Below are 24,231 nucleotides of genomic sequence, written 5' to 3'. Positions count from 1 at the left end.
ACTCACGTTTGATGCATGCTGCAGTTGTAGAATTTCACCTCTGTGCTGGCAACCATTTTACCCGTCTCCTTTGAGTTAAGACGAAGCTCTACACCGGCCCAGTCTAGAGAGAGAGGTAGAGAGGTAGAGAGAGGTAGAGGGAGAGAGGTAGAAGTTGAGAGGTAGAGAGAGAGAGAGGTAGAGAGAGAGGTAGAGAGGTAGAGAGAAGTAGTGAGAGAGAGAGAGAGAGAGAGGGGTAGGGAGTGAGAGAGGGAGAGAGGGAGAGCGAGAGAGGTAGGGAGTGAGAGAGAGACGTAGAGGGAGTGAGAGAGAGAGGTAGAGGGAGTGAGGGAGAGAGGTAGAAGGGGAGAGGAGGGAGAGAGGTAGGGAGAGAGAGAGGTAGAGGGGGAGAGAGAGAGAGGGAGAGAGAGAGAGGATGAAAGGGTGGCAGACAAAACAGTATGAAAGAGAGAAAATAAGGAAACGAGATGAAAGAAATGCAATATTTAATTACTCTATCAAACTACAATAAAGAGCCACCTGTCTGAACATTTCTGCAAATGTTTTTGTGTGAAAACCTTGAAAAACGTCATGGTCTGTTTAGAGAAGGATCTGACACCAATTACTACAAAATGACTTAACAATATAGATAAGCAATGAAAATCTGATGAAAATCTCTCTTTCTTTGATTCAAACCCGTATGACATAATGAATCAATGTATGAAATGAAATTAAAGGATATCTGAGCTCACCTTGTCCCTCGGGTATACGAGGGACGTCCTTGCCGGCGGGAGACAGACACATGACCCTGTTGCCGTTGACGTGACCGTCCACTTGGGCCTGTTGGCCAAAGGAGCAGGTGATCCCAGCAGAAAGGTCTGGAACATTGTTCACCTCCAGAAGAAGCTAAAAGAAAGCAGACACCATTTGTTATTCTAGTCTGCGGTGTATTTTAAGAGGAACTTGACAGTGACGTAAAACCCAATTTACTGTTTTACAGAGTTCAAGTCATTTGCATCCGGTCTTACATCACTCTCTTGAATTCTTTCAAGCCGGGCTCAATGAAAAAGAACACCTGCAGCCTCTCAGGCATCGGATCGAGGACGTAGCCAAGTTACCTCACTGTTATGAAACAATCTCCTGCCTACGTCCACGTCCTCCCATGATGCACTGCGCCACCAAAATAAATGAAGTGAAAAGCCTAAAGGAAGAATGATTCTACTTCACCTCTCACAAACTAATCTTCTCCTCCAGGCCTGTGGTTCTTCTACATGTGGGTGTACAAGGCTAGTCACAGTGATCACTCATGGACATTGTCATTGTGAGTGCGGCAGCAGCAGTGATTGGTGCAATACTAAGCAGACTCACAGGGACACTGTGTGCTGATACAGCAATACTGCCGGGATGAGTGATGACTTTCACGCAGCGGTCAATGTCGGTGGTGAAACGGAAAGGCTCCTCCGATCTCTGACACTGATCCCTCCTGGAGCACCTGTGGAGCAAGAAGGACTCATTAATACAAACAAAGCTAAATAGATGGGAGCCCAAATATCCCGGCCTACAGAGAAAGACATAAATGTTAATGTGACACACGGCTGTTGCATGTTTGTGCTGCACATTATATATACCTTATATTTACATAATATAAGGTGATCTATTGTCAAAATTACATTAATTCATTTTAGACTTTAGACTGATGCTACACAGAGAACAGTGGCCACAAAAGCTTCAAGTCATTGAAAATTAAAATAAGAGATAACATAAAAACAAAATAGAAAATAGAACAAATAGGAACAGCTCCATCAATTCATCCTCTTTTTATTAAAACCTGGATTTCTGCATAATAACGTGGTCCATTCTGTACTTACGTTTCCGATTTGCATCTCAGATATGCGTCTGACCAAAATAGCGCGTGAGGAAGAGGCGAAATTTATGCAGCGTCACGGATCCCACCGCAGTTCTGGGAAAGACCCGCCCCTTAAGCGCTGCGATTGGCCAATCGGGTCTTACCAAGAACTGCAGTGGGCTCTGTAATGGCGCTTGTTTTGGTGACGTTGTAATTCCGGGTCATGTTTCAAACATTTGATAGTAATTGTAGGATCATCTACCCGCCGTTGACTTTCCTTACACCGGAAAAGTTTACAGTTGCCCCCTGTCAGTCAAGATAACTAATTTTAAGAGAATACTACAGTCTGCAGCACTGAGGGACAATGCCGGTTTGTCCCCAAATGTCCACTCCATGCTGACAGTCCTTTCAAATCCCTTTGAGACGCGTGAAAACCTCCCGGAATTGTCAATAATGGATATTTAACAGTCACTGAACTGGACACAGAGCGGCGCTTTGGGAATCTGATGCACCTGGGACAAGGAGAGTCAACCTCAGCTTCTAAAGCTAAGATGCTGTTTACTTCATACACTGATGGAGGCAAAGTGTTCATTTATCTGCTGTGGTGTGTTTGTTGTCTTCAGTGAATAAATGTTTTGTAGAATGTTGGCCATGGACAATAAACTGTGCCTGCAGGGGCTCAGGTGTGAATGGGAGCCAGGACTTTAGCTGATTGAAATGTGTAAACTGGGGTAGATCATCAGGATTTTGTATGAATGTGACTTGTGTCTTGCTTGTCTTATAGCAGCTATTGACTTGCCTTACTTGAGACTTGATAGTTAAGACTGGAGGCTTGCTTGTGTCTGTCACATGTGTGCCTTACTTAGTTTGGTGTTGTGTTGTGGCTGTAAACCATCATCTCTTCATATAACTACTCTTGAGATGCAGCTAAGGAGGAGGAGGAGGAGGAGGCTGCGGCATCTCCTTAGAGACACATAGGCCTCTGCTGTAATTACTGCACAATTTAAAGGTAGAATGGAACACGGTGACAGCTGTTGCCGGCTCGGCTCCTTGAGACGGAGCTCAGCCGCAGGAGGAGAGCCAGGCACCCTCTGACCGCTCATCAGCTCAAGTGCCTCCCAAGGAAAAATGTCTTTCATCTCACACTGTCTTTTATTTCTCCCCTCTCATTCATCAGGTTTTGTCTGATGAGGCCGTTTGTTCCCCTTCTCCTCCGGGCTTTACATGTTCACCCCCACCCCCAGCCTGTACACCCAGTCAGATGAGTGTGTCGGTCTTCCAAGCCGAGCGGTGTGAAAGTGAGAACCTGAAAGGAGTCTACAGAAAGACCCCAATCTAGATTTAATAAGCATGTGGAGCTGTGTGGGTGTTAATGATTGACTTTGGTTTACTTGAGGGAACAGCAGCTTATCAATTCTCTGATAAGTGTGAGGCATTAATGTGAATAAACAGTGTAATGTGACTGGGAGCTGAAGCAAACAAAGACAGCATTAAAGTAAAAAACAAGTGTTTAGTGAGGTAATTTAGATAAAAGCAAAACACTGAGAGCTGCAATTTAACTCACGCTGCTGCCGCTGATGATAGAGGCGTCTGAAATGCAATCGTCATCTAATGAGACCGAGCTGAGGTCAGCTTCAGACTCAGCCACCGCTTTCACAAACGCAGGGTTTTAATCTCCCCAGTCTTCTTTGCTTCATATGGAGGTATTACACAAGCTGACCCGGGGTCACATAATTAAGATGGAGGAGATAAGCCGGCACTGTCAGGTCCAAAATGTCTCCTCGGTGTGCAGAGGTGCAGTCGGTGGTCCAGCTGTGCTTGTGAGGCGAATCCCCCCCCCCCCCACCCCCCTTTCCAACCCCATTAACACCAGACATTCTCTTGCCCGGCAGACATTAAAAATCTCTTGTTCTCCTGTTCTAAATAACATCATTTAACAGGGATCTGACTCCACAACAACCACTTGCTGGTTTCCTGATTGCCCCACCAGCTGTTGATGGTGCTGAACACCAGGGAGCACAGTAAGGCTGTTGTATGAAATCGCACAATTGTGGAGATCATATGACCACGTGCTATATTTAGCCCCGCTCATACTCGCAGCTGGTTAGGATAGAATCAGCGGCAACATGGGTTTAACCCTTTGAGTGTGACGTCTGTGTGCGATAATGAAACGGGAGACTCACGTGTTGAAGAGGACACACCAGCCGCAGTGGGGGTCACCGGAGCTCAGACACTCAGCACATGTACCGTACTGTTCACACACCTCCACTGGGACCTGGACCACCTAAACCAGAGGAACAACAGGAAGTGTTTAGATGTCTTCAGGTGTTATAGGTGTTAAAGGGAAACTGTACCAAGAAGTATGAAGGTTGATTGATAAGTTCCGAGACTTTTGTTGTGTTAATATAATACATTTGTGGGTGTTGCATAAGTTTTTAGGTGAACATAACAGGAACATAATGTGTTACAGCTGCACGGACATGTGGAAGTATTTTGGATATTTGGAAATAAAGCACGACAGGAAGCAGATTATGTGAGAGGCAGAGACATGACTAAAGCATGACAACTGGTGGACTACTGCTGTAATAATGACTGTATGAGGACACAGTGTTGATTTATGCGTTTTGTCAGCACAACAAGACATGAAAATACAGAAAAACACGTCACTACATCTTCCGCCGCTATGTGTGTGTATGTGTTCAGCCTGAGAGCGACGTTGTTATTGTTCCAGGCCGGACGTATGAAGCAAGCAATTTCCTGATGTCAGCAATCAGAAATGAAGAGTGGATTATAGATTAGAGTTTCTCTGCTGCTCTTGATAGCATAAGTGGTGCTCTCTCAGGTCTGTGTTGGCAAAATGGATTATCTACTTCTCCTGACAAAACCACCTGCTTTTGCTCCCCCCCCTCCCCTGTACTTCCATGTGCTCCATTGGCAAAATGATTAGGGCAACATGTTTTTGCAGGGTGGAAGGGCTTCAGTGATCTGAGCTCATATCTGATGCAGTAGGGTTTGTGAGTTGTCATGGACGGGAGCACCTTGACACCCGGCTGCTCTATGCCGATGGGCAGCCTGACCTTTACAGGGGGCGAGCTATGGATCTTCTGTTTCCTGCTGCTCTGCTAAAACTCAAAGGTGAAGCTCACGCTGCACATCAGGGCTACATTTGTTTAGTGGAAGTGACCTAAGGTGTTGCATCCAAATAAGATCTACAGACACTGAGCTCCAAGTGTGCAGCTCCAAGTGTGCAGCTCCAAGTGTGCAGCTCTGAGTGTGCAGCTCTGAGTACTCAAATACTGTAGCTGTTGGTCAAGGACGATGAATGATTTCTGCCTTTTTAATAATTGTAGATTCAGAAGTTGGTAATGTGGCATAAAAGTAACACTTTATAACAAATTGATCTCATCCAACAACACAAACCAAGGCCTCGAAAATTTCAATGAAATGCCACTCTCAACAAAAATGTTCACCGCATTACAGGGTATTTATCCATTTATATGAATATTTTCTGTTGCTATGTGCCTTTTTAACTCTAAGTCAAGTTGATGAAGCTTATGAAAGTGCATGTTATTCAGTCTACTCACACACACACTACAAACTACATGCCTCCGCTCCCTCTGACTGCACATCACTGGATCCAGCCTCCGTTTCTCCATGTTGTCTGACTACTGTAGATTATTCATGAATCATTTATGAGACATGCAGTATTTATGCTGTATTTCTCATCAAGCTTTTGTTTATCTTGTCTTCTGAGATAACTTTTTCTTTTTCTGGAGAATCTCATCACTGAAAACAATGAAAACAATGAAATGCATCATTCCCATGAGGTAAAGTCTCCGTATGGCTGCTTTTAAATATATTTTTACTTTGATATCATAGCGCAGGCACGCGATCACATCCACTTCACAACTTTTGGGTATTATAGAGTCTGTATCTTTCCGCAACATCTGGGATTCTCTTACATTGATGCTTTATTTTTTTATCAGTATAACAGTTCATCCGGCTTTACGGGACCTTTACACATGCTGTCAGATGAGCATGCGGGCTTTAGACCTCCACACTGCCATAATCCTACATCCTTAGTCTGACTCAGACTCAGCCATCACTGTTCGTAGCAGTTTTAGCGTTTTAAGGGTTATTTCAGGACTTCAAGGGCCAGTGAAGCTATTTTGACGATGAAGCTGATGAAACCTCCATGATTATCGTATAGTCATGGCGTTCTCAACCCAAAGGCGACGTGCTCAGCTTCTCTCCCTAGACTAAAATATGACCCATGAGAAATATCTTCAACTCATTTACTACATTGGAAAAACAGGAGCACTAACAAACTCATATATGCAGCATGGACTTAATTGCTTTAGCTGATGTTTCGGGCCAAGCGTGTCTTTTTGGTGCTCTGAAGAACGCACTCACAGTCAGGCCTTGAGTATACACAAACAAATACAAACAAGCACGGTTGACGTCTCTCGGATTCTGCTGTTAGGCTCGTTGCACCACCCGGGGTGACTGAAATCATCTGTGCGGGTGTGCATGGACGTCACGCACATCACATTTAGATTCACCACATTGGGTCCGACACACCTGCAAAGATGGCAAGTAAGGATTTTGTGAGCTTGGTACTAATCGAACCCCTAACAAGAATGTGTGCGTATTCATAGGTTTTGCTTATTTCTGGTTGGCTTCCTCCTATTTCTTTGGTATTGGCTACATATTTGTTGTTTGTCTATTTGATTCCAGCTCAGTCTGTCAAAGCTGTACGATCTGAACAGAGTAGAAGTGGCTTACTGTGGTTCTGCACCCTAGTATTCATAACAAACCTCTGAATTAAAAAAGGGACGCCTGTACTTCACAGTTAATAGCAGGTGAAGGAAATAGCTCGACTAATGTGTCACGATTTCATAGATTTGTGTTCCCTATGCCTCAGTACACACACAAGCTGTACAGTATGTTCACACAAAGGAAGGAGAGGGAGAGAGGTAGAGAGAGACAAAGAATGGGAGGGATTTCAAGCAGCGATTTGAGTTTGTACAGAATGGCACTTTGAGAGATTGCCCTGAAAAAACCCTGGAGCAGTTTCCCGTTCTCTCTGTCTAAGCAGAGCAGGTTTAAAGCATCAGCCGTCATCCTCACACACACACACACACACACACACACACACACACACACACACACACACACACACACACACACACACACACACACACACACACACACTCAGATGACATTCAGTGAGGTGAGTGTGTGTGTATGTGTTTGGGTATCGAGCGTCTCTATTGTACCATTTTAAAGCCACAGACGAAAAATACATTAACTGTAGTCAAAGGTTTTTTTTCGTATCCATCATGGTCTACAAATGATCTCTGTGGACTTAGACACAGACCCACACACACATACACACACACACTGATTCTCTCGCCTCTCCTCACTCTTCATCATCATGCTAACCCTGCGTGTTTCACTCGGCAGGAGACAGAGAGGCTCATTGTTATTCCACAAGGGTCGGCTGATCTCAGCCAAATCTGTCTGTGCCTCACTCCTCATTTCACATCATTTCTGGATTGTTTGGCTCCCAGGAATCCCAAAATCTCTCATCTCAGGGATCTACTGGAAATGTGGGAAATCTGCGAGTGAAGCAACTCTCCCTTGGGATTTCTGTCCTCAAACTGCAGGAAAGTCTGAGAGGAAAGAGAGAGAGAGAGAGAGGGAGAGAGAAAGCGGAAGACTTTACTCTCCTTCAGACTCCTGACGGCTACAAACCCAGCGCTGTTCTAATATTGAGAGAAGACGCCTGGCCGAGCTGGGAATGGGTTTGCTTGGTTATAATGTGTCACCGGAGGCAGAGTGGAAGGAGTAGCTGGCGATCTCCTTGAAGGAAGCATGTGTCTCTCCTTGAAAAACCAGAGCTCATCAATAAGAGATGCACTGTCTCTTCCAGTCTATCACACAGAGCGAGGAGCTGCCTTTATTTTATTTCACCAGACAGCACCCAGCACAATTCTGTCTGTATTCACTCTCTCTTCAGCTGACATCTCTTGTTCTCTTAAACCTGATGCTTTTATAGGTTTTAGATGTTTCTAGAGCGCCCAGAGAAGAGTTTGGAGTTTGGAATACACGCAGAAATAAGCGACACACGCACGTTCCGCCGCCTTTGACGTCCTTTTTGCCTCGTCTTTGCTGTAATACATTCCAGCAGACAGAAGAGAACGCGAGCGCAGCCGTGGGAGGCTTTTTTTTGCTTTTGGACGTACTGAAACATAATCCCATTTTACAATGCAGCCGCAACAGAATAATCACTTGATGGGAGTTAAAAGTGATTACCCGTGTTCACTCTTACAGACTGTGTGATGCCGGTCCAGCTGCAGACGGGGGGGACGAGCAGCCACACAGAGAGCTAAGCCCAAAGCTGAGCCAAGCCTCTAATGGTTTTTATATGGGATGTGTGCAGTATGTACAAAAGGTGCAAGCACTATAAGTCGATTCGCATGGATAAGTAATTAGAGCAGCGGTCCATCCCCCTCCACACACACACAGACACACACACACACACACACACACACACACACACACTGCATGTTTAAAAAACTGTTTGACTGTTAGGGCATCGCTACATTCTGTCTTAGGGACAAAACACAATTATCTGGTAGAATTCCAAATCAATAGCATTAATTTATTATGTGGCATGATTTCTTCTTAACCCTCTTAACCATAATTCCCCAATAGCATCTAATAACAATATTACTAATCCTGATATCTGTGCTGACAAAAGCAAAATGTGATTATTTTCTATTTGCCACATGCTGTTCAATTAGCTCAAAACAAATCCAGCTACAACAAGAACATAATCAGTATGGCTGTGCTCAGTGTGTTTTTGAAATCATGTGGATTCCTTTTGTTTTTAATGGCCCTTGTCGAGCTTGTAGCATAAAAAACCTTTTAATTTCAAGATGTTCTGAAAAAAAAATACAATTTTGACGCGAAAATGTATTCGGCTGCTGGCTCAAGGACTCATCAGCAGGGCGTCAAAGGGGCTTGAACCTGCAGCCTTCCAGCTGAAGGACAAGCTCCACACTCACTACATCACCCTGCTTAGTGTTGCTCCTGACAGCAGCGGCAGCAGAACGGGGCTGTCTCCTCACCTGATTGTCAGACATGACATAGAGAGAGTTCCTGTCCAGGGAGAAGGCCATGTCCCGGAGGATGGGGCTGCTATCCTTCATCACGCTCACTGTCTCGTACAGCACTCCTCCCTGCAGAGGACCTTCCACTCGGATCTGCAGAGACACAGACAGACGCACAGAGACAGTCAGTGCCACGCTGCACACGTTTGCACACGCTGACACACACTAGATGTTTACTGGACATTTTTAGAGTGACGTGACCTCTGCTGTGCATCTTCTTCTTTGTGTGATTTGTTTTGTATGCGTCTGAGCTGCTATTGTCTCTCGAACCGCCATTGTCCTTGGGCGTGCAAGAATGCCACAGCGCCTATTATTCCTGATTATTTTCATACTTTAAGGTCACATGTTTTTACAGGAACATTGACAGAAATAAAGTGCACACGGGCAAACCATTAACTCTCCTCCACTGTGGGTGCCAATTTGACCACAAGGCAAAACCCCAAAAATGACCCATTCAACAACAGGATGCTCTTTGCAAAATAATGATCTATTCTCAGTTTCTACTAAAGTAATGGTTGGAATTTGATGAGATTTCTTTCACTTTTGGCATTTTTTCAAAAGCTAAAACCGGATCGAAATCCAGGCAGGCGTGTGTGCGTGTGCGTGTGTGCGTGTGTGTATCCCAAAATACATTACAGGTGCTGTAAATATTTATTTGGTCGCTGCATAGCTTTGGATATGTTTGGACAGGTGTCAAATTTCTGACATTGTTGTACATTGATTAATAAACAGAAACACGCAACTACAACCCCTGTGTAGTCAAGATTATGCTGATTCAGGAGTATAAAGCAGCTAAGTGTGATTTCTTAACGTGTCACCTGCTGTTACGTCTCTGCGTCTGCATGGAACGTAAACGCTCCTGCAGATTCAAGGTGACCGAGTGGAGAAAAGTCAATTTTGCCGAGACGCTTCTGTACTCATTCAGCAGTCCGATCTGCCAGTGCCGCTTTGACCCACATCCACCCCTGAGGTTGGCCATGAAGTGTGTTCAGCGAGCTCAGCCTCAGCTTGACTTTGGAAGGACTTTGAGGCAGCAATCTTTTGGGGCTCATTAAATGCACGCAGATGCCCACTGGTGAAGTGTTTTTAAAAGTCTCTATCCGCCTATGGGCACAAACAAAATATGTCATCAAATAGTAGCAGACAAATAAGCACGTCTGGCTTTTTCATAAGTGCTTTATTGATGTCGGCGCTGTAGAAAGACAACCTTGTGAAGATGTGAAATTGCTCGTGAAGACGGAATGTGAGCTTAAAAACAACAATCACTCCATTATTACAGCATAAACCTGTTTTACCCTTTTAATCTCATTGCTTTGTTCGTCTAGTTTGATGCTGATGTGTATCGCTCGGTTCAAAAGAACATTCCACTATACCAGTGTGCCTGCATTCATTTGCTCACATGAATGACTTCAGAGATGTGCAAATGTTTTAGTCATACAGGATTGATCTGATTTGCATCTTATAACAATGATAACTGAAGCCTTAACACTAAAGTCACAAATATGAAATTCTTATGAGTCATGATTGAAATTCCTTCTGAATTTAATCAGTAACCATGCGATGCAATTACACTGCAGCTAAATCACGCTAGATTGATTTAACAATTTAAATAAATGCAAGATAATGTGATTTAGAGCAGAGAGGACTTTTTAAGTTATGAGTCTTCCCTGTATGGACTCTGGGTCTATGATTGGACTTTCCACCAAAACACCTAAATCAACGTTCTAATGTGTGCCAGGCTAATTTACAAACATGGTGGCAGACGTTCAGCAGTCTCTCGATCGATACACACTGATTACATGACTGGATACCCGCAGCACCAAAACATAATCAATCAAACCTCCACCTTACCGGCAGCATGGCAAGCCAGAAATGAGGAAAAGTGTGGGTGTTTGAGAGAGACCCGTGTGTGTTGGTTTGGAAGGCTGTGTGTGTGTGTTTGTGTGTGTGTGTGTGGACATAGATAAACAGCATACTACAGTTTTCTTTCTCTTCTCCTGCCCTCTCATGTTCCTATTCCTCCTCCTTCTTCCTATCCTTCCTCTTTCTCACAGACCACAATCCCATGTAGTAATGGAGGCAATTTTCGGTATTTTACCCACAGTTCTCATTATAGCACAGATAGAAATGCTTTCCCAGGTGAAACTATGTATATAAACCCCCCAAATGGTCCAGAGTGGAGACATACCGAGCCATGGGTATTGAGTTGTGTAGGATGAGGTTGACCAGGGGCCAGGGGTCCACGGATTAGCTCTGAGAGAAAGTGACCTTGTGCCCTGTCCCTGGTGTTTCATTTCAGCACATCTGGAAGTGTTTTCAGAATTTAAAACGGAGCTGACCAAACAGAAGCCCTGTGGGAGTAAATACAACAAGTCCCCAATCTAAGCGCCTTAATGAGAGTAAGGTGGCTTTAATTGGATTTATAATGAGCCAGCGTGTAAGAAGTCACACACACACACACAAACTGACCCACATGCACACATGCTTACACACACCTAACACACAAACGGCACAGACCTGTTTTGGGAGCTGCTCTTATAGGTAGATAATGTATTATCTCTGGTTGCTTTTTGTAATCACTTGCTTGAGCGATAAATTTACATGAACAGGAAGCCAAAATGAAAACATGTTTAATGAGATAACGGTGAAGGACAAAACTTGTGTTTCCAAAGTTCAAGCTGTTTCCCTCAGTGTGATTCGTTGCTTGTAACAGAACTGACTTGCTATTAATGCCACATATTCCCTGTGACCTTCTCTCTTTGTTCTCAGTCTTAAAGTTGACACGGTATAATTAGCTTATGAATAATATTTAACCCAATAACCGTAATATCCTTCCTGTTGTTGAAATGTCCCCCATAAAAAACAGCAATGGATATAAACAACAAAGCCCAATATGGCTCCACAAACAGCCGTATGCAACGTGAGCCCGTGTGCTCTTAACAAAAACAACCTCCTCCTCTCGCAGTTTGGTTTGCATCTTAAATACTCTGCTGCTCTCTCATCCCAAGAGAGCCAAAGCAAACAAAGAGCCCGCCGTCTAAGATGTCTCCTGGCTTGAGTGGGGTTAGCTCGCTTGAACAGATGCCAAACCTTACATGAGCAACACACTCGCCCCAATGTTTCTCCTGTGACTATTTACATATGGGATTGATTATAGAGATCATTTTTGCTGATGGTTTTATGCATGTTTAGGGGAAGCGTTCATGTAAATATCTCTAATTTCCCACCACAAAGTAGGCCAAGCACATAAAGCAGGTGGTTATAATGTTTATGTAGCAATAATCATCTAATCTAAAAAAAAGTGTGTCCATATGTGACCAGCCGGTCTGTGCCCACTAGATTCACGCAGCTAACCTAAACATATGGATGATGACCCAGGAGGGATGAGGAGCTCTGTTCAACCAATCATTTCCAATCTGCCACTCATTCTGACAGCGTCTCCTCTCTCCCTGAAGACTCGTCTCTCCAGCTTCCTCTGAGCCAGACATGAGGAGGGTTGTACGTTTGTTCTGCAGTAAACGTCACTTGGACTACTTCAATCTGGACTGGCAATTTATGAAATTGTCCTCCTGCACACAAACATCTGATTTAAGATATTGTTTTTCATATAAAACCACCCAAAGTAAGGATATTACAGTTTGGCAGGATCCACGCATAAATCTTCCATTACACTGGCAAAGGGCACAGAATGAAAATACACGCTAGAGCAGAGCTAAAGACTGTAAGCAAGACAGATTTTGGCTCAGAGTTTACAATGGATGTTTGCATGCTTGACTCAGTACGGTGACACTGGACTAGCAGAGCCATAAGGGCCAGACAACTGTCCACCTTTAAGGATGAGTGGCTGTGCATATGGTCCAACCCTGGCTGACAGCTGAGGAGAGTGGGCATTGATTAGCCCATATATCCATCACAGCTCTGTGAATGCTAATGAGATGTAGCTCCACACAGAGCCGAGCCGCAGCGAGCTAATGAAAAAGTAACACGTCGAGGGAGAGGCCGGGTCATGGAGGTGGAGATGTGTATTACAGGACACGACTAATCATTCAGCCTTCACATTAGCTGCAGTCACAAAGAGAAGTGTATTGATTACAGCCGCTAGACACGCTGTTTGTTGGCAAACGCCATTACCTCGACATTATTGCCAACTGGGCTGGAAGGACAGACACAGTGTGTGTATGTTTTGGGGTTATTGTTAAAAGCTCCCCAGTCTAAGCAGCCAAACTTGCAGCTCATCCAAACCTTCAGCTGTATGGCCGGCATCCAAGCCTTCATACAATCATTTCTCCAACATAACCACAGTCTCCTCTCGGTCTCTGTGTTGACTTCTTCTATCTCTCCTGGAGGACATAGTTTCCTGTTCTCTGTTTCCTGTTCTCCTCCGTGTGGCCCCCGTTCCTCCAATCATTCTCATTGTTTGTCAAGTTCCCATGGCCCAGCAACAAAAGCAGTGGGAGGGGTACAGTGGAACAATTCATGGCACAGTCGTATGGTCTTCATTTCCCTGACCGCAGAAAAGTCATAGTCCTCTTGTGTGTTTCCATTTTTGTGACAGAGCAGGGGAAAGAGGAGAAGGAGAAGAGGGGGCAGAGCTGGGAAGAGAAATGGACTCGCAAAACAAATGGCTGTCAGGAGAGGCAGAGAGACGAACACCTTTCTCTCTGTCTTATCACCAAACTGCCTGGTTAATGCCATTACATTCTCAACTGTACTTTAACATCTAATGGCGATCTGCTCTGAATCCTTTTGCCCTTGGCTCCAGGCTCCTTCCATGCCGTTGTGACAATCATTTCAATTTTGCCTCAAATGCATTTAGTCTGCCAGCGCCCCTGCCTGCCTCTCAAACTCAGGTCTAATGATTTCAATCACTAAATCTCCCTCTCTGATTCCTTTTACAAACCGTGACTTTGGAAAGCCCGAGTCACTTAGACATGCATCGAAGGATTTCCCCACCTGGACGGCTCTCAACAAGACTTAATGAATCCTCTATTGGCACATTAGAGTCTTTGTGTAAAGCATTATTTGCTGTGAGCTTAACATTTTTCTAGCATTTCTAGGAAAATAGTCCTGTGCAGTGACTGTGGCAGCTGAGGTAATATGCTGCTGGTTGATTTGAGATTCCATTTGAGCCTGAGCCCCCTCAACCGCTAGTGTTCAACCGCTGGAAATATTCTGAGGATACATTTCTCACAATTTCTCTTTTTCTTTTGTTTAAAGCCAGTTTTGTAAGATCAGGATACATCTCTATACATCCCTGCAAGCCTGTCAAGGTCATCTGCTCAAGGTCAAGTCTGGCCTGTTATATCGTTTGAATTCAATTTCAACCTTTCCCCAGTTCTTGTGTGTTGGCTGTGACATCTCTGATCTGCTAAACACAAACACACAGAAAACATGATAGCGGCATTTTCTTGATACGTATTTACACAAAAACTCTGTGTCAAGGGATAATCCGTCTTAACCACAGTTTACCTCGCAGCAACACTTCTTTAGATTCACTCAGTACATATGCAGCCACTTCAAGCTGAGCAGCTCTTTGTTGTGCCGTGTGTGCATAAATGTATTAAACTAGGACAGATAATGGAAACCAAGCTTACATTTACACTGCAGGTCTGCTCGGCCAATATTTTGATATTTTTGATAACCTCTTGTTTCTGTGGCCGATACTAATTTAGATTTCGATCTGAACGACCTGCATATGCAAATGAGTTAATTTTAGAGGGAAAAAAATAAACAAAATGCCACAATGGACACAATTTATGGCGCAATGATTATACAGAGTTATTGCTTCTGGGGCCTCTTTAAAAATGTCACAGCAATTCATTTATATTTCAAAGTGAGAGAGAAGGATCAGAGCACTTGTTGCAGCTGGCGTGTGTACCAAGGACTGCTGATAAATCATTCATATGCACACAAAAGATGTCAGCTTTTATTACAAGCATTTTGGAGTGGCAAGAAGCTGTATTCAGCTGTATTAATTGATTTATGGCCAAGAATAACTGAATGACACTGAACTCCAACACTCCTAACATATGTATATTTTTTGCACATTTCCCTAATAACGTTATCATGACACACATTTTCAACTAATAAGCTACTCATTCAACATTCAGCAGACGCAGCAACAGCATCCTGCAGGATTCTTATTCACCTGATAAATCTATAAGAACAATATTAACCCTTTGTGCAGTTCGCCACCAACCCCTGAGGAAATTATCTGTCACAGCTTCATGGAAACGGCTGCCTGCTATCACGAGAGAGGTTGATCAGCACAGTAATGAGCTAAGAGGCTAAAAGGTTCTGCCACGTTTGGTAATTGTATTGTGAGTTTGTCGCTTTTTCCTCATTTCTGTATTCTCCTTCACAATGGAGCTGAAACTTCACAGTACACAATGTTCACAACGAGGAAACCTCACCATCCAATAAGTAAAGTCCCCCAGTCACATGATACAAACAAAGCAATAAGTGTCGGTGAGCTCAACTGACTACATGGGTTAATGAGGAGGTGTGAGGCAGTGTGTGTCCGTGTGTGTGTGTGTCACAGAGTAGTTATGCAGCTGTGTCAAAGTAGCCCCGAGCTCACACTATTTCAGCTCCATGGTAATTTGTTAACTGTTGTCAGGGTGCCAGGACCTGAAATAGAGCCTTAGTCTCACCCGCTGTTGTCCTGCTGCTTGTCGATTCCGCTTGTTTTTTCGTTGTGCAAACTTTCCTCAGAAAAAAAAAGGTTAAATTCAAATGCAAATTGGTGTGAAAAGCACTGCTGCACATTATTTGTGTTGTTGTATTGTTTTGCATCCATGTCATTTAATCATGTGGGACGTGACATGAACCTTCTGAGATAATGGATTGGAAACGTCCCTTTAGTACAAGGAGAGCATGTGTTTACCGAGAGGTCATATTACCTAAATCAACCACCTAAGGCAACAATGCTGTGGCACGTGATGATGGAGACGTCCTGTTATATGTGGAACAGGAGTAGCCTAATCAAGGGACTGATGGAGCCTGGATTGTGAGACTGTTAGTTATCCCTGTGACCTTTCACCCTGGTTACAACCTTACTCTGGCAGGCTTGACCTTTGCAATGGCCCTGCTGCCAGACTGATCCACTGATGGCATTTATTGTCATGCCCCATTTCCCCTCAGCCTGTCCATTTGGGAGTGATGGAAGGGGATTGGAGACCTGACCCTGTGCTCCTCGGAGGCTCCTGGGCGTCTGAATCATGCCTGCATGTTTCTGTCAAAGGCATGACTAACTCTGGCCTTTAGCCACTTAGTTAAAACAGTAATCATAGATTTCCTCCCACTCACCCAAACCTAACTCCTCATTTCCTTAAAATATTCTAAATTCTCTTTCTTGGGCTTTCTCTCTCTCTCTTCCTGTACATCTCTCTTCGTCCTCTGTCTTCCATTGCATCTCTTTCTTGCATTTTCTCTGTCGTCCTTTCTCTCCGTCTCTCTCACACACACACACACACACACACACACACACACACACACACACAGAGTACGAGTGTGTCTCCTCAAAGGCTCATCCAATGGAGCAGCTTGAGCGATGCTATCTGTTCTCCCAGTCTGGACGTGTGTGTGTGCGTGTTTGTGTGCGTGTGTGTGTGTGTATTTTGTGTGTTAGACAGATTGCTCCTCATAAGACTGAGGCCCCCAGGCTAGTGTCACAACAGTCCTCCTCTCACACATTTCTTCAGTCGGCTGCATGCTGTAAGCCTGTGCAGTCAGCAGAGCCTGCAGTGCTATCAAGTCAATCCAAACACATTAAAGTATGAGCCTTATAGAAATGTGATTATAACATATCATTACACTAAGCACTTAGATTAAACACGACGGACAATAGTCTAAATCATCCTCATGACCTCAGAAAGGGGTCGGCCTTTGTCTGTGGCCTGGTGAAAGGAAAGCGGCTGGACTGTAAAAAATGGAGGTTACATTGCTGTCGAGTTATTTGTTTTTGATCAAGATGTTAGAGGCACAAAGGGTATAAGGGGGGTGCTTACCAGGGTAGCGCCTTGTCACCTTATCAGGAGGGTGCCTGTCTCAAAGTGGGCATTGATAAGGAACATAGGACACCTCAACACTCACATACAAATACAGCGACAATATACACGCTGTCAGCCGTACACTGGGATCATCACTCAACAGGAATGCTAAGCTATTAGGGGTCTGGCCAGTTGGCTGACAATGTCAGGCAGTCCTTCCTCTATAGTGCATAAACGCAGTCTATGGGGCACTTGGGGCACACTTGGGCATTAGACTGCGTGTGATCACCCACAACCATTATCCCAGATTGAGCTTCTGCAGCAACAATGCGGACAGCAATAGAAACTCTGCATTAATTAAGAATGACTTAGTCAGTCAGCGTGTTTTTGTTCTGTTGCTTGCATATTGCTGCCTTTCATAGTCCAGCCCCGAACGACCAGTAGAAGTTGCTGATGTCTCTGAGGTGTTGCCGGGGTACGTGTGCACCCTTTGTGCAACTTATGACTGTTAAGTAAATATATCTTTGTCTATCAGAGACGAGTAGTTCTGCTCTCACCTTCTTTAGCTGTCCACTCCTTGTGCCCAGGAAGACCACACTGTGCCCGTTGTAGATGTAGGAGGTGACAGAGGTCAGTCTATCCCTGCTGTCGGTGTACACGGTCTGACCCGACACCAGCTGGGAACCCCCCAGGGGCTGGTTTATATCCAGGCCACAGAAGTGATCATCGATGGGAACAGGCTGCATGGAGAGAGGCAGAAGGAAGGATAGGAGTGAGCTTGAGTGAGGACAATTTGAGAACATGGAGGCAGAGAGCATTTTTCGGGGGGGGAAAGTGAAACATCTGGGGTGTGAGGAAGTATATTAAAGAATAAGAACAGGTGATGAAGGTATAAATAGGAAAAGGAAGAAAGTGTGAGAAAGCCAGATACCAGGAGAGATGGTGGTGCTAACGAGAGAAAGAGGAGAAACAAGAGCCAGAAAAATGAATCTGATCATTGTAGACACATGTATACAGGAAAGGAACTGACACTGGCTTTTGATGAGCATAACATGCTCAATTTTCCGGGTTGAAAATGGTTGCACCAGGACGGTCTTGAGTTGTTCCATTTATCAACAAGCCTTGGCAACTAGAGACTAATTGTTCATGGCAAAGATGAAAAGCTGTGTATTTCACGCCCATTTCTGCGATTTTTAGATTTCTGGATCTGACATCACACAAACCCGAGGCACAAGAGATGTCAGGTTTTGATTAAGCATCAAAGAGAGCTGCATGCTAAGCAGTCCTGTTACATCTTCTACTGCGCACCTCAAACATTTGCTAATTGCCTGTCACTCAGTATCTAAATCTACTTTTTTCAGGACAACTAATTTGTTCTTTCAGGTCCTGTCCATCTCATTCTCCTTTCCTTTTATGTTTGTCTATATGTATATGTATATTGTATAAGTGCATATACCATAAAGGGGGAAATTATTTTTTACATTTGTGCTGGCAGGAGTGAACAGTAGGACTGTATTTCAATTGAAGTCCAATTAAGATAGAAAGCTCTTTGGTCAACTTTATACAGAGAACTAATTACTGCGTTATTTTGCATCTCTATCTGTACTCAGATGTTTTTTTGAATAACATTACTCTTTGTTTGTTTGATTAAATGGTGAAATGAAAGTGCTGGATGGTTCCCACCAGAGCGATAGATGAAGTGAGTTTCGATGTTTTTCATGCCTGCCTTGCTTTCTACTGCTGCTGCTCATTATGTAGAATTATAGCTTTCACAAAGGCAAAGACTTGGACATTTACAAGAAAGCCCTCCTCGAGATCAAGAACAAGTCTCAGAGGGTTCAAATCCTGCTGACGGGGACAAATGTAGTGGTGAGGTGTCGAGTGAGAGAGACAGAGAGAGTGGGGAAAAAGAGGAGGAGAGGCACATTGAAATCAAAGCTCCGCACAAAAACTCCTCTGATTAGCTTTGTGGAATTAATCTCCTCCAGCTCTCAGGGGATCCTGAAAACCTGAATGGTGTCTTCAGCACAGCTCTGGCTGCCTATTACTTATTAAGAAGGCAAGAGCCTTCTTTCTGTAAATCTTTATCAAGGTCTCTGACCACTGTGTGCTGGTAGGGGAGGATGATGTGGAATTGCATGCAACGATATTAAAATGAACCCCTGCAAATCAGAATCTAGTACTTTTGAGCTTGCTATCCTGCAGAGCTCCAGAGCTTAGTTACTCCAACACAGAAATATCGGACGCTTAAGTTGCTGAAAGTGAGGTAATCTGAATTCACGGCACACTTTCGTCCAAAGAACATTGAGTCATACTCAGATAGCAGAACTGGTTGATACAATTTCCATGCACTTTCCCAGTTAGACAGATCCTTGATTCAGTTTTGTTTTGTGTGGTTCGAAATCTTTCTTTTTCCACATGCAGCGTTTAATTATTCAGTATTTTTTTTGTGTATTTTGTAACATTTTATGTAATTTTATAATATTGTCTAATGTAGTTAATAGTTTAAGTTGATGTTTGATGCATCGCTAAGCGGGATCACAGACACCGCTCATACTGATTAAAGAGAAAACATTTGTGTTACAGTAATACAGTATTAAAAAAGCCTCGATTCCACCTACCGCCCTGGTGCACTGCACATCCTTTCCCAGCAGCCAGTGCAGCTCCAGATTTCCCGCCCCTTGGTAGCAGGACTGCAGTCTCTCCTTTATGTGGGTGTTGATGTCTTGGATGGTGAAGACGCAGAGGGCAGAGTGATCGGTTGGGTCATGGTACTGCTTCTGCCCCTTAGAGAACACAGCAAAGAGCACATCCTCCTGGGCGCTGATGTTAAGTGACTTTGCCAGAACCCTGCCAGCCTTGGACAGGTAAGCTGCCTGCAGCAGACGGTACTCCTCGCCTCTGTGAACACACCCCACAGGAAGTGACACATAGGAGTGGAACTTCTTGTCACCCTTACAGAGGCGAATGATGCGAGAAGTGTAAAACAGGTCGCCAGGAGAGCTACCAGCGGGCATTCCATTCTCTGGTGTCTCAGGTTGGACGGTCATGAAGTAGACAAAGCTGCCGCTAGCAAAGCCATAGATGTAGTAGATGTCAAAGTGCGGAACAAGTGCCAGCGTGTCCGAGGGGATTTTGATAAGTGACGAAACGAAGTCGGTGTGAAGCTCAAAGTCCAGCATTGCAGAGGATTCTGGGTCACGAGGCAGCTTGCGGCTGGAGATTGTTGGAAAGTAATCCTGTTTTCCGCCAACAGCTGTACCAATATATAGAGTTGCATCCTGACCTTGTGAGGGCACAACAACCCCAAACATTGTTCCTGTCTGGTTGTCACTAGATAGGTAGTGTTCTTTCTTGTGTGTTGGCTCCACTAGGATGAATAGGTCATCAAGTCTCATCAGCTTGCAGACCCCCTGGTAGAGGCTGCCACAGGCCAGAAGCCGGTTGTGGGAGTAATCGATGAGCAAAAGTTTGTTGACATTGTCCGTAGAGGCCAGAGGCTCAGAGCAGGGCTGCACAATAAGTGGAGGATAACATGCTTTGTTATCATACTCCGGTCCTGTGTCATGGGACACCATGAGGGTGAGGTTGGTTGACAACTTGTAGATTCGGTTGACCGCTCCAATGTACAGCGCCCCAGTGGACTGATGCACAGTTAGGTGGTTTAGAGACCAATCCTTCCTCTCAGACTGGAAGGTGTTCAGAGTCTGTCCAACAGTTGTCTTTTGATTTAAGAAGAACAGAGTCAAAAGCCACAATGTCGATGTCCATGACATGACATTCAGTGGACCGTGGCCTCTAGTGACGCCACAGCAAGTCCATCCCTTATCCAAGCACGTTCCCATTCCCACAGGGCTCTGTAGACCACCAAGCTCAGGAAAACACCTTGGATTTGCGTGTCAGCAACTAGAAGGATTTCAGTGAACAAAATGAGCTGAAGTGTAGAATCTTCCTTCTTCAGTGATCTTCACATCATTCTGAAAGAGAGAAGATGTGTTTTTAGACAGATCAAATGCTTGATTCTTTTAAGAGTGAAAAGCTGCATTCATTGTATCATTAGGCCCTTCAACTCAATTCCTAGACATAATTGTCCATGTTTTCCTCAATCTCTACTTAGTCAGAGACACGGGACATCAAAGAACAAGTAATCATTTGTTCAAACTGTCTCCCCATATTTACTAGCCTAGAGACAGTCCAATTCTACCAATTAACAGGGGGCTCATTATATTCGCCTCTCTGTAAGAGAAAACTGACTCTGGCCCATTACGCCAACAAAGCAGTGACACACAGTAGCAGTGCCTATCCTCTGTTTGCCTGGCTAATTAAATGATCCAAATGTATTAATTATGCATCCATATTTTGAGCTCCCTGTTTTCCTTTCTCCCCTTCGCCTTGTTCTTTTAAATGGTTGAATCCAGGAGGAATTAATCACTCTCCTCTGCGGCTGACATTCCTAAATTAATCAGGCTTTTTCCAAGGATGGCTGGGAGTCATTAGAGATTCAGAGCCGGGCAGTATCAACCTTCACACTTCCCGATTTAATTTCATTAGCATATTTTATGTGGATATATCCAACAGACAAACACTATCTCCCGAAAACTTGATGGAATAGAGGGGGAATGATTTAAGCAAATGCCAAAGGTTATTACACACACAAATCCTTTCTTTTCCCTTTTAAAACTTCGAAACAACAATGCGCTTCTCGATCAGATAAGATCAAACAAGGTACTTTGACAACAAAAACAGATTTTATCCCCAGCGGGAGGCAGCATCATCAATAAAGAGGCTACATATATGCTGTTACTTCATACAAGTCCATTACTGGTGTCGTAAAGCTGCCGTCCATAGGTGGAAGGACAGTAAATTAGGAGTCTTGCATCACCTTACATCACCCTAACCCTCTCTGTTTCACGTCGGAAGCTTCTAGTCTAACCCCATATCATTCACCCTCCCTGTTCTCCATTTCTACACCAACAGCTCCTCCGTGCTCTTGTAATTAGTCTTTTTTAAAAATCATTCAACCCCCTTCAGCGAAATGACTCGACATTTCCAAGATACAGTATCTGCCAAGCTAGAAGACATTAGCTCTGGGGCAACTGGCTTTTTGGCTGCAGCTAATGTAAACAGGGTGAGACTTCCTGGTATAAGTAAAGGTTAAATGAAGACAGCCATGTCAGGTCTTACGGCGGGGGTCATGATACAGTGGGTGCTCTCCATTGGCTGCCTAACAAAATGTCCTACAGAGCTGAGCGAGAGCCAGGGAGGGAGCGGATGGACGGACACTGAGCTGGCTGCTTTGAGTCCAGCTCCACTTCAGCGTCTCTTGTCCATCTGTCCCTGCTACGCTCACACCAGGGGAGAAGTCACTGGAGTGTCTCAGCCTACTCTGCTCAATTTGGCAGGCTCAGCGTGAGCAACTCTCCCTGTCATTGGTCAGCAAAGACTCATCATTAAAATCTGCAATGAATTTGAAATGCAGTGTTTACTTTTCTCCATCTATCATACAAGAAGTTTACCTACACATGTTGCTCTTTTGCTCTCCTGTATAATTCTGCTCTATTAGGTATGGAACACACTCCTCGTTCTCTTAGTGAACATTTTTCCTGACTGGCCACAAAAACTGTTTGCTGTAATTAGTTCTAGGAAGAAGCAGATCTGGCAGTAAATGCTCCTTTCAATATTTACAGCCTCCGTATTTTGGCAGAATTGTGTCCAAAACAGTCTTAAAATACCTCGCATCATCTGCTTTGCAAACTGATGAGTCCCTGAATCAGCCACTGTGTTGATGTAAGCATAATATTCTTATTTCTTTATTTTGTTTTTTGGTAAAAACTAATGAAATCATTTTTTGCCGTTTGAAAACGTACCATAGGGAGAACTTACAATATAAACACGCTCACACTTTTATAGGTATCTTTGGATTTGGATGGAAACTGGAGCATACCAACAGTATTTATTATTTGTATTATTATTAGTAGTATTAATAGTAGTATTGCCTATACTGTTGTTATTGGCATTATAACAACAGTTGTGGGACAAATAAAGGAATTCTGATTCTGATATTAACAACCCCACAGTGTTTGAGATGAAGTTGGTGCTCTGTGGGTGCAAAGGAGTTACAGTGAGATTGGTGTAAAAACTAAAAAACAATAACTCTTTACAACCATAAATTTGCGAGCAAATGCTGCACCCAATGAAATGATTTTGGCAAGACAAGTTTATTATGACCTTAAACCACAGACAACAATAGCGCCACCAAGAGCATAATTCAGTGTTGAGCCTCCAACTCAACCCTCTGGAGAATTACAGCACAAGGAGTAAAGGCAACCAGAGAAGGAAAAGGAGGTGCTGGTGGCAAACGGAGCAAGGCAGGCATGTAGGTAAGCAGCAGCCTCATCATTTCATCCATTTCTGTTGTGCAGGTTTTGGTCACGTCTGAAGCATGCAGTCATGCTGCTCAGTGTTTACCCTGGATTACAGAAACGGCTCCTCACCCTGCATCCTCACTGCTGAATTCTCCGCCTCGCCACTCAGACACGCTCCTGCCCAGACGTGACTCATTCACACTCAGGAACATGGTTTGCTAAGGCCTCTGGGGACATGAGCGCTCAGCAGGCACCAATCACAGAGCAGAACACAGAGAAGCCAGCCTCTTGTGCTCTACAAACACGACCCTTTGGCCTGGATCGAGATCAGTGCAAGCAAATCCATCCTTTGGCTTCAGCTTTTATCGGGGTGAAATGTTGTCATGGCTTCTGTAGCGCTCTGTTAGCCATGATTCACAGAGCAGCAGGGACGGCTCGGTTTACCCTCTTGGTTGTTTGACCCATCTGCCATTAGAGATGAACTCAACTCTAGAGATGAGATATTTCTTTGTTAGGCTGTCCAAGTGCATCAATTGCACTTTCACAGCGCTTAAATTCTCTACTCAAGTATTACAACAATGGAAGAAATGTTCCATCACAGGTAACTGTCCCAAAGTACATTTACACAATAGTAGCACTGTTTGCAAAACATGTAGTCTTTTATCAAAAGTCTGTCACCATTGACAGCATTGACCTGATAATCAAAAAAAGATTGTTGAGAAATGAAAATAATGGCCATAATCCCACATTGAAGACGCTTTCAGAGGCGCCGCTCCTGCCTGACGCCGTCACACTAAACCAAGGCCATCATACAAGGTTTTTACTCTACAGCAGCAGTATTTTATAATCTTCTTTCATGTTCAATTCCAAGT

General features: G+C 44.1%; 1 protein-coding gene across 1 annotated transcript in view; it reads right to left on the bottom strand.

Annotated features, from left to right (window-relative positions):
- LOC142996445 (plexin-A2-like) overlaps positions 1–20,913 on the bottom strand; it is a 44,881-nt gene extending 23,968 nt beyond the window's left edge. The window contains exons 1-7 of the mRNA XM_076147452.1: positions 19,616–20,913; positions 17,552–17,734; positions 8,962–9,096; positions 4,009–4,109; positions 1,348–1,471; positions 732–885; positions 7–103 (exon numbers count right to left, since the gene is read on the bottom strand). Of these exons, the coding sequence (XP_076003567.1) occupies positions 7–103; positions 732–885; positions 1,348–1,471; positions 4,009–4,109; positions 8,962–9,096; positions 17,552–17,734; positions 19,616–20,839 (2,018 nt within the window). The 5' untranslated portion in view covers positions 20,840–20,913. The remainder of the gene's footprint in view (positions 1–6; positions 104–731; positions 886–1,347; positions 1,472–4,008; positions 4,110–8,961; positions 9,097–17,551; positions 17,735–19,615) is intronic.
- Positions 20,914–24,231: the final 3,318 nt, after the last annotated feature.

Source organism: Genypterus blacodes, unplaced genomic scaffold (assembly GCF_046128005.1).
Source record: "Genypterus blacodes isolate CSIRO-AG114 ecotype Tasmania unplaced genomic scaffold, CSIRO-AGI_Gbla_v1 ptg000037l_1, whole genome shotgun sequence".
Taxonomy (NCBI): Eukaryota; Metazoa; Chordata; class Actinopteri; order Ophidiiformes; family Ophidiidae; genus Genypterus; species Genypterus blacodes.
The sequence above is the reverse complement of the archived record's forward strand: the minus strand, read 5'-3'. Positions and strand labels throughout refer to the sequence as shown.